General features: G+C 36.0%; 2 protein-coding genes across 3 annotated transcripts; one reads left to right on the forward strand and one right to left on the reverse strand.

Moving 5' to 3' along the window:
- The first annotated feature begins 537 nt into the window (after nucleotides 1-537).
- Nucleotides 538-1901, forward strand: LOC113315138 (NADPH-dependent aldehyde reductase 1, chloroplastic-like). The gene is made up of 3 exons (XM_026563446.1): nucleotides 538-699; nucleotides 837-1572; nucleotides 1675-1901. Exons 1-3 carry the CDS (start codon nucleotides 577-579, stop codon nucleotides 1695-1697), a joined length of 882 nt encoding a protein of 293 aa, XP_026419231.1. The 5' UTR covers nucleotides 538-576; the 3' UTR covers nucleotides 1698-1901.
- Nucleotides 1902-2010: 109 nt separating this feature from the next.
- Nucleotides 2011-3822, reverse strand: LOC113319337 (3-dehydrosphinganine reductase TSC10A-like). 2 transcript variants are annotated; one of them, XM_026567600.1, is made up of 3 exons: nucleotides 3226-3822; nucleotides 2877-3027; nucleotides 2011-2766 (listed from the first exon to the last, which is right to left on the reverse strand). In XM_026567600.1, exons 1-3 carry the CDS (start codon nucleotides 3748-3750, stop codon nucleotides 2435-2437), a joined length of 1008 nt encoding a protein of 335 aa, XP_026423385.1. In that variant the 5' UTR covers nucleotides 3751-3822; the 3' UTR covers nucleotides 2011-2434. The 2 variants fall into 2 exon arrangements, with proteins under 2 accessions (XP_026423385.1, XP_026423386.1); XM_026567601.1 differs by having other exon boundaries at nucleotides 2877-3024; nucleotides 3226-3750.
- Nucleotides 3823-11271: the final 7449 nt, after the last annotated feature.

An 11271-nucleotide genomic window follows, 5' to 3' on the forward strand; every position in this document is an offset into this window, starting at 1 on the left:
TGTACTTGTACCTCCTCAGCCTCGGTTCCTATTTTTTGGACCGGTACCTGTACCCCTTCCTCGATTCGGTACAAAAACAGGTACGGTTCCGGGACGGTCCGGATTTTCGGCTCGGTTTCTGTGCAACTCTAGGATTTACAGCACCTCGGTCCAACGAGTGGCGGTTCCAGCTATATAAAATCTTATAGAACATCCATCTGGTCAAAATTCAACGAATCTTATTACTTGTTTTGGACAAGTGGTGGGTTAAGGTTTGCATATCTTGGCCGAATCACAGCTAGAAACATGAGGGGACCGTATGAATAGGTCAAAAACTTCTTCTAGGTTCATCCAAGTGATTCTATCTTCTAATCTAAAGAGAAACCCAAGCGGCCACGTCTGCAGCATGCAGTTGACACCTACTCACCTTACATGAAACGTGGCAGTGGCCAAGTCATTACATTCAGTATAAATCCACTCTCATTGATCTAAATCATTCTCATCGAAGATCATCAGTTTGCTTGTGCGTATATTCAGATCAAAATCTAGGAAAACGTAACTTTAGTTCGTCTTAAAAGAGAGATCAAGAGAGTTGTCATGTCATCAGGTGGTCAACAATTTCCTCCACAAAAGCAACAGCAACAACCAGGGAAAGAGCATGTCATGGATCCTATTCCTCAAGCAGCTCACGATGACTACAAACCTGCTAACAAACTTCGTGTAAAGTGATTTTGCTCATAGAGAATACACGTTTTTTCTATGACTTTTTTAAAAATACACCATAATTTTGCTGCAAATTATGTTTTTGATATCCTATCATGATCTAATTAGTGTGTGTGGAATTGAACAACTTGCAGGGGAAGGTTGCCCTAGTTACAGGTGGAGATTCAGGAATAGGAAGAGCTGTTTGTTATTGTTTCGCTCTTGAAGGTGCAACAGTGGCTTTCACATATGTGAAAGGTCAAGAGGACAAAGATGCAAAGGACACGCTTCAAATGATAACAGAGGCCAAAACTCAAGATTCAAAAGACCCCATAGCAATACCAATGGACTTGGGATATGATGAGAACTGCAGACGCGTGGTTGAGGAAGTTGTGAATGCCTACGGACAAATCGACATTCTTGTGAACAACTGCGCCGAGCAGTATGAAAGTACGACAATCGAGGAGATCAATGAGGAGAGACTCGAAAGAGTTTTCAGGACCAACATTTTCTCTTACTTCTTCATGACTAGACATGCTTTGAAGCACATGAGAGAGGGAAGTAGTATCATAAATACTACTTCCATAAACGCGTACAAAGGCAATGCTTCGTTGCTTGATTACACTTCAACTAAGGGTGCCATCGTGTCTTTCACCAGAGGACTGTCACTTCAGTTGGTTAGTAAAGGAATCAGGGTGAATGGCGTCTCACCTGGTCCAGTCTGGACACCGTTGATCCCGGCTTCTTTCTCAGAAGAGAAGATTAAGGAGTTTGGATCAGAAGTGCCAATGGGAAGAGCTGCACAACCGCATGAGATTGCACCATCTTATGTGTTCCTTGCATCTAACATCGACTCATCTTACATATCAGGACAAGTACTTCACCCAAATGGTAAGTTGGTAGAATTTGATCCTTCAAGCTAAGAGTTGGTTCTTTTGAAGACTCTTCCACTTTTGGTTGACTAACTATTTTTTCTTTCAATTGTTCTTTTAGGTGGTGCCGTGATCAATGGTTGATAATTTGCAGTGGGGTTGTTTAATTATGGAGCTTATTAATAACAAGGTCATCGCATATGGCCAGTGTGTTGTATAAATGTACTAGCAGGTCTGTTATGTTCGTTGGCGGTGCTATTCCTATGATGTACGGAAGTAGCTTTTTTTTCTTTTCTTTTTGGTGTATCTAGTTAGTTGTACTCTTGGTGTTGTGCTGTATCTGGTAAAAATGGAACAAAGATGCTTTCTTCAGCTCCCATTTTCTTTGTTCATTGAAGAATGATTTTATATATGACCGAGTAAAAATAATAGTGCGATAAAAATAAAATGCCAAGAAGTGATCACCAGAGATATTTATTATTGTTCAAGGCAAAAGAGCATGCAGATGGCCTTAGATAGAGAGGGTGATCCAAGTGAGGTCGGGTCACAGCAAGTGATATAGCTGCGATGAAACAAAAGAAAAGTACATTCATTGTTCTTATTGCACCTCTCACCCGCTCCTCCACCTGAGACCAATTTTGTATTTTTACAAACTAATTTGAAGAATCAATATTGATCCCATGGTTTAGCATATCAGACTCTGAATTTAGTACCCTAGCCCGAGTTTCATTTCTTTCTCATCAGTTGTTTAATTTTTCATGGATATTCTAAACTCACAGAACACTTGAACACACAACATAAGATTAAATTTCAGAATAATATAATCTTATCACCGACGTACATAATCTCAAGGAAGATCCTTGAATAGAAGTAGTCTTATATCAGTTTGAACTGTTTTTCATAATTCCGTCTGCTCTTTTGTGTGAAGAATTAGTATTACACCTTGATGCCATTTCATAAAACCTCCATAAGAAAGCAACTGCATAGAATCTAATAAAGCCGGCAGCGAAGATTTCAGCAAATGCACTGAGGATTGACCTCTGTGGTGCAAGATCAGCAGCTCCTAAACACATCAAGAATCCTAGAAAATTGCATGAGACAAGAAAAGTTCCAGATTTTATTCCATCTAGAGTTTTCCTGGCAACTTCATCAGCTGTCATTGGACTTGAACATGCTGCAATTTTTCTCATAACTCTTGGTCTTCTTTTTTTCTCTGCAATATCAAGTAAATCAAAGAAAACAGAACCCATGTGTCAAATTCATCACTCACTTGTTGGCAAACGTGCAAGCAGGCTTTTTAAATTGGAAAATACAACTATATACCTTCGATCAGGCCTGGGGTTGCAGTGTCTGGAGGGAAAATAAGAGAGACATGAATGTCGTCTGAAATTAGCTCCATCTGTAATGCCTCTCCCAGCCCACGGAGACCAAATTTTGTAGCCGAATATGTTGTGTACCCATAAAATTCACACTGCTTTGTAGAAGAAAAAGAGAGCAAACAAAATCAAGTGGTTATGTTCTCGGTTTCAATTGCTGGAACCAACTAAATTACACAGAATATTTTATGTAGCCAAATCCATAAACTGGTTACTAAAGTATGGCGATAGTCCAGATTTACATGTCCAAAATGTAAATTATGTCCGAGTTTATAATGATATCATTTAAGGTATACCTGACCAGCCTGTGAGGACATGAGAGCAATAGAAGCAGGGCCTCGAGTTTTTCGGTTATTCTTCATCCTAGGTAAAGCTGCCTTTATCAAATTCAAAGTTCCCATCAAATTCACATCGACCATCATTTTAACATTTTCCATTTTCTGGAATTCTAATTCTCCACCGATGTACACACCTTGATTACAAACAAGTACATCAATAGGATCCGCTTCATCCATAACTGCTTTTAATGTTTCAAAATCTCTAACATCCACAATGGCGATATTAACATTGACACCAGTAGACAAATGTATCGAATCCCGAGCTTGTTCGAGCTTGTTAGGATCTCGAGCGAGTATGGTTACACGGGCACCCTCAGAGGCAGCCTGATGAGCTAGAGATAAACCAATACCACTTGATCCACCTGTGATGAAAACATGTCTATTTTTTACTGGGATCTTGATGGGTTTAGGTCTGAGAAGAAGGGTTAGATAAAGACTCATAATGAGAAGAAAAATGACAATTAGAATTGGTATTGTGGCCATTAAAGGAGAGTAGCTCAAGCTTTGGATTTTATTTTATTTTTGATCGGTAAAGCTTTGGATTATGATAAGTAGTTCACAAGTCCATGTATATATAGAATGTTCACACCCTAAAACAATTACAAGGGCAAGGTTATGGAACAAATTTAGGGAGACTAACCCTAATTAACAAGTGAGCATGAATGGTACACACTACACAGTTAAAACAGCAGATTATTATTTTTTTGATCGGTAAATTGAAAAAGACAGATTAACAAGGAAGCATTTTCTTCTGGACACTTAAGAGATAAACGCAGTACAATAGTTTACCTGTTTCTATTTCCTACCAAACAACATTTTTAGTTCAGAAAGTGTATCTTTACTCATGCATGAAATACAGTAACAGACAACAAAATGTAGGTAAGAATCAATAATGGCATCATTAGTGCTGAAGTACAAACTGCAGAGAAGTAGACAGTAGTAGCTAGCTCACGATAATTCACAGTACTATGAATGCAACAATTTGCTGTTTAAATTTTGATGATACACAAAGTTGCAAAGTAGGTGTGTTCAAGGAAACAATATAGCTGGGAAGTGGCCCAACAAAAACTGACCCTTAATCTTTCCACTCCCTTGCACAAATTAGATAGTAACTGGTGTCGCACAAAGTGACCTTTAGATTCTTTACTCGAATCATGTAACAGGATTTCTTGGAGTTTTAGACTGTTAACCAAGTATATTAATACACAAAGGGATGAAACGGAAAATCTTATAGATCAGACCTGTTAGCTGGTCCAAAATGTTGTTGGATATTTTCAAGATTGTTTGCCGCTATCCGGGGGGCGTAGCCCCTTCCGACTGTGTTCGACCTGCGTCTCGTGGAATTTTTTTTCGGTTTTACTTTGGAAAACCTAGAAGTTTCTATTCAAACTTGAACAAACGCGTCTCTCCCATAAACCACCATTAATGGCTTTTGGAAGCGTCTGTTGGTAATGAAAAGGCATTACTAATAGGCATGAATATCCCTATAGTGAAGGCATTCTCTTACTCTCATCAATCAATTCAACTTGTTTTCTCTCTTTCTAAAGCATCATCAGAAACCTTTTTCGTGTGTTCTTGATTGGGTCAAGGTGTACAAACCTTGAATCCAATTTCTCTGTTGTAGTGCTTTCATTGATTGGGTCAAGGGGCATGTAATCATAATCCCAATGAATAAGACCCCTATTCCTTAAGGGTAAGGTCGAACTCTAATGGAATGCAAGTTTTTTCTCTCTATTATGTCTTCTTTTATATGTATCTCGTGTTCTTCTTGGGTTTAACTTGAGTGAAAACGTGGGTCTACCAAAATACACCACTAACTTTTTCATCTGGACATATAAGACAAAACCTAATACAATTGCAAGTAGACCAACTTAATGATCCTTGAACAATATGTATATACAGTTTATCTTTTTTGTATAATCAGTAGTTTAGATCAAAGATCCGTGAAGATGATTAAGTACAAGAACTCCTGGACGATCTCAAAAATCAATATCCAAGAAAATCTAGTATGTACCGTAACAGTACGTGAACCGAATTCCAACAAGAACAAGTCTTATAATCTATATTTCAAGATACGAATTCTCAAGAACAACTCTTGCAGGTTCTATACAGTTTTGATTAAAAAAAATGTCTAGATTGATTATCGAATCACTTGATTTTACTTTAATTATACCAAACACGAATATAATGCGGAAGTAAAAAGTAAAAAAAGACACAGAGAAATTTTGTTAACGAGGAAACCGCAATAGCAGAAAAACCCCCGGACCTCATCCAGATTGAACATCACACTGTATTAAGCCGCTACAGATACTAGCCTACTATTAGATTTCAGACTGGAATGTAGTTGAGACTGAATCCACCCTCCAATCTATTCAGTTATAGTCATACTCCGTACGTCTTTTGAACCTCGCAAGGTTCTATGAGCTTTATTCCCTTAGCTGACGTCTTTTACAACCTAAGAGTTTCCCAGCCGAAGTGAAGACTTTTGATACCAATCTTCCTCTAACAAATAAACCTATTTGATTTCCATTTAGATCAGAGAGAAAGTGTGGAAATATGTTTACAATAGCAAGCTAGAAAACCTCACAAATCCGGAACTTACGATTCCCCAAAAGCAACCTAGATTCTTAACCACCTCTCAAGAAAAATCGTCGAAAGATCAACTAAGATCAGTCTTTAGATATCAATCTTGAGAAATCACAAAGTCTGAGACGAAGAGAACTTTATGACTACTATCTATCTTTCCTGAAAGAGATTACGAAAACCTCGATAACAAGATAACAAGATAGTGATTCATGAACTATCAAGGTAAAGATAATCGGACATGGCTTCACGAATCCCCAAGCGAAGTATTTTTAGTCTTACATCTAAAAGGTCAATAGTGGCGACTCTAGAATCAACTAGGACACAAAGTGTCGTGGATTGATTTTCCCAGTTGACAAAGATGCTCTATTTATAGTTTTCAAAGACCAGGGTTAGCTTTGAATTAAAGTTAAGATATCTTGAGAATCAAGCAAACACAATAGGTCTTCAAACTACAATAGAAGACTATACACATAGGTTCGGTTACTAAACCATGTATAATGATTATTCGGTTTGGCAAGTTAGCCAAAGAACTAAAAGCTATTTGATGTTCACTTAAACACTTAAGAAACTAATCATAATTCACACAATTTAAGTGATCAATGAAGTCTTAGAAGTATTTAAGAGAGTTCTAGAAATGCTAAACATATTAAAATAAAAAGTCTTTGACCATATATTAAACATTTTCGGGATAGTTGGTACGATGGTTCGCCAACCGTAAGGCTTCTTCACGAGTCAGGGTGCTGCGATTCGTGAACCAGGTTCGCCAATCCTACTAGACTACCGAACTCAGTTGACCTCAGTTTGTGAACCGCGTTCACCAACTGCTAGCTAATTAATCAAACTTATAAAATCCAGTTTACCACGGTTCCCAACTGAACTTGTGGTTTGCGAACTGGTTCGCCAACCTTCCTGTATTTCTGAATCTAAGATATATATGGTTTACAAACTTGTTAGAGCATAGATCGGTTGAACCCACCAAGAGTTGGTATGTCAAGTTTGATTGTCATATTTTAGTGAATCAAAACTCATTTAAAGATTCACTTGATTATTTACTAGAGTCAACTTCGTAAAGGTTAGCTAAAAAGTTACTAGGATATGAGACTTACAAGTATTACGTGAAGACTTGAAGAATGTGAAGAAGTAAAGAGCTACACCGACGATATCATCCTTCCACTTGAGGTTAGTAATATTTGACTTTAACTGTTTCATTCCTAATGTATCTTTCAAGTCGTGCATATTGAAAACATAACTGCGAAGTTGTGAATGATTATACTCTAGTTAGACATAATATTAAGGAATTACAATACAAAGTATAACGTCTATCTTTTGAACTTCGTATATAATACATCGACATAATCGTATGAATGCTATTGTGATTATGGGTATGGGTATGGGTGATGATTTCGTCCTAGGAAACAATGTTTTACATTCGTTTAAAGGAAGTACATCGAAAGGGAAATCTCTAGGCTTATTGGTATTGTTATTCATTGCAAATCTTTGGATTACCAATATGTGTGTTTAGTATAACCGCTTATAACTTGTTTATGTATCTTGGTAAAACTATTCACAATGCCTGACTTTTGTATTGGTATGACTTCTATTAGTGAAACCGACCTTAAGTAATCACCTGAGATGGTATGATCGATATTTGTATTTGGTGTGACCATTTCTAGTCATTGGGTGACCGATCCTAGAACTTGGTTGGGACTAATTACAAGATGTGTAATCGATCCTTGTAGTAGGTTAACAAGTTTTAGTAATTGGTGTGACCGATCCTATAACTTGTGCAACCGAATATAAGTTTATACCATATATATGTGGTAACCGATCCTAATACCTGGTCAACCAACTTTTGGTAACTAGTGTGACCGATCTTAGTACCCACATGTAGGTAGAACCGAAACTTGTTTTTGTAGAACCGTTAAACCCATGAATGGTGATTGAATGTTTTTGATCAATCACATAGTTCTTGGAAATCAGATGAACCAATTCTAAACTCGTTTGGAAGTATGGAAAATCGGTTCCAAGATTGTAAATATGAAAAATGATTTACAAAGTAAAAATGTCGACATTATTTGAACATGTGAAGTAAATCTTATCTTTTATTGTTCAAAGATATTCCTTAATATCTAAAGGAAAGAATTCCGAATCGAAATCAATTGAGAATCTTTTAATTAAGGTTTTATAGTTTTATATGCTTTTAATGTCCAACAATTAAAATGCATATCTTTAGAAAATAAAATTGGTAATGTGCATTTACTAATTGGAGATTTTCTACTGAGATTTCGGTCAATATTTGGACAGAGCATTTCCAGGAATTATGAAAACCGAATTTGGAAATATATTGCATATCTTGAGAATATTTTTGGGTTTTGGAAATTCCTTGGTGTCCAAACTTCCTTGGTCTGTAAATATTGAAGTTTGCATTTCAAGCAAACTAATCCTTAGAGCCAGCAAAACTACCTAGTTGTGTTGTTACTGGTAGAGCCGTCTATTCAGAGAGGAAAGTACCATAATTAGGCGAAATCTCTTACGACTGCTCATTTTAAAGACTTGTTTGGGATTGGGAAGATCTACGAGTACAGTTGGTGGGAAACTAGATAATTTCAGTTTATTATTAGTTTTCGATTGATTTGATTGACTAACGGTGGTTGAAATTTGATTGCACCTAGTTTGTTTATGCTTGAGAGTCTTCTCTTCTGATATAAGATTCACTCAAACTAGATCGAAGTTTCGACGGGGATCTATAGATTGTTTGTAGATCTAAAGAGGTCTTGTGATAATCCATTGTTAACAGACTCCGTCCTGTGTGTGATTGATCACAAGAGATTCAAGTTGATTGTGTGCAGGTGTTTATTGAAGATCTAAGAAGATTTGAAGACAAAGAAGATTGCTTTTTTGAGTTCATAATCTTTGTTGTGCACAGAACTTGATCGGCTGGGGATCCAACTATAATCGGTTTATATTTGTGATAATCTTGATTGATTAGTTGAGTAGATCAACATCAATATATTGTCTTTGTGACTAAGAGTATTGATTGCAAAATCTAGACAATTACTTTGGTAGTTGTATTGAGATAGATCTAAGAACCTGACAAAGGAGTTTATTGGGATAAACGGAAGAGCCTTTTGTCAAACTCATATCACTTGTTTGAAAAGAGTTTTTACCGAACATATTTGTTGTTCCTTTACTGTTTGGAATACGAACCAAAGGAATTGTTCCAAGTGTGTGACTTATTACAAGTTGGAGACGCATGGATACAAACGGAACTAGGTGAAATATAGGTTTAGTTACTTGGTCTCAACTATACGAAGTTGGTTTAGATTTTATACAACGGCTTAATCCTGAGAGTATTCAATTCTAGACAAGGTCCCGGGGTTTTTTTGCATTTGCGGTTTCCTCGTTAACAAAATCTTGCTGTGTCTTTTACTTTTCTATTTTCGCAATTATAATTATTTTATTATAATTAGAAGTAAAATACACAAACGTTAATTCCTATTTACTTGATAGCAATCCTATTGTGTTTGTTTAAGTCTGAACTTATTATCAAGTAAATATACTTCGTTGTTGTATTGTCTCGATCTTGTATCATAGTCAATCACACAAGTTATCTTGTTATCGTATTTTCTTGATCTCATATCCATAGACGACCACACGAAGTGTGATCCGGTTAGTTGTATTGTCTCGACTCAGTCCATAGACAATCACTTTCGGAGAAAGGACTTATTGGTGGAAAAGTTTTAGATTGAGGTATATTTCGGTACCCTCGTCTTTTCAATTGGTATCAGAGCAGAAAAACAAGAAAAGATCTAACAATCTGTGTTTGGTGCGATCCAACCTATAAGAAATTGAATCTAATGGTTGATTCAGTTAACATAACGACAGGATTTGACTACTTCAAAAACTCGTGGTGGAAGACACGAATGAAGTATGTAATACTCTTATTCCTAAATGTTTTAGGAATTGGAATTATATCTATGTATGTCTTGGATGACGTACATGATCCTTTGGATCCGATAGGATTGTATATCATTGTGTTTGATACTAACTGTGACAATGATACAATTCTCTATGTGACATGATGTATCTTGGAAATGCATAAGATTCCTCTCAAAAATTTTCATTATTATATGAACCATGGATACTGTGTTCTTGAAAAATATGGAATCTTAAATATATTTTGGATGACCTACCAGAGTATATATATGTACATTTTCAGATGGAAGACTGTCAATGTATCGCTACCTGGGATGCGATTTTGGAAAACGTGTAATCTTACAAGGAACGAATTTTCAGTTAATAATTCTATTAAAAATGGATTGCTTCATACACCTCATAACTGTTTTAATGAAGCAAGTGATCTTTTGAAATATTACAGGATTTATGATTCTAATGACATTTTTAACAAATATCATAGTATGTTCAAATTTATCTCTGTATACTCTATTAGAGAATTCTTGAGTGAATTTCAAATGATATTATCAAATTCTGGTAATAAGCGAGTAAACAGATTTTTGGACAGAAACATAGAATCAGTCCGAGATAAAGATCCAGACCATGAAAAACCGGTTTTCCAAAAGAAAGACCTAGATGTAAAATCGGAATTGTCTATAAAAGATAACCACTTGCTATGTTTACAGACATATTGGGGAAGATTGATCGAAACCGTAACTAAGGTTTTTCATATTTTTGCAAATATGAGAAATAGGAAATTAAGAGAAGAAAACTCTGAAACAAATAAACTGGATTTAAATCCATTCAGTCCTCCTGGAGATATCGAAAAAATCAAGTATCCTCACTTGATCAAAGGCAAACATGATCTTACAAATTATGTAGATAAAACATGCTTTGAATGATATCAAGCCTTGAAGGGAGTAAGCTTCACTGAGGAAAAGAGATTCGATCCAGACGTTTCAGAAACCAAGTATGTGAAGTTTGTTCAAGACCGTATCTAGGGAAATATGTTCGGATTTGAAGAATATTCAACAGAAAGAGTAAGGATTTTTTATGCTAATATTCATAATATTTATCATGAAAAACTTACTTTTAGCACTTTGGTTGGAAGCACTTTCCATCATGTCGACAAAAAAATGATATCAAAGATCATCAATTACAAAGTGAAGGGAAATCGTATGATTACCGGTTCTGAAATTGAGCACGATAACATTTCAAAACTTATCACTGGAAAAACTGTTGAATGGAAAAAGGGAAAGATGATAACTAAAGAAGTACCCTTCTTCTTAAGGGTTTTTGTTAAACTTGCTATAGCAACTCTTTTTGCTAGTACAAAAGATTCATCACTATGGGATAGGGAATTTGCTGAGCTTGTATACTTTCTTCTAGAAGGGAAAAAACAAATTGACATATGTGGAATAATCATCAATCAAATGATTAACATCATCGAATCTATCAATACCA

The sequence above is a fragment of the Papaver somniferum genome, chromosome 10, assembly GCF_003573695.1.
Source record: "Papaver somniferum cultivar HN1 chromosome 10, ASM357369v1, whole genome shotgun sequence".
Taxonomy (NCBI): Eukaryota; Viridiplantae; Streptophyta; class Magnoliopsida; order Ranunculales; family Papaveraceae; genus Papaver; species Papaver somniferum.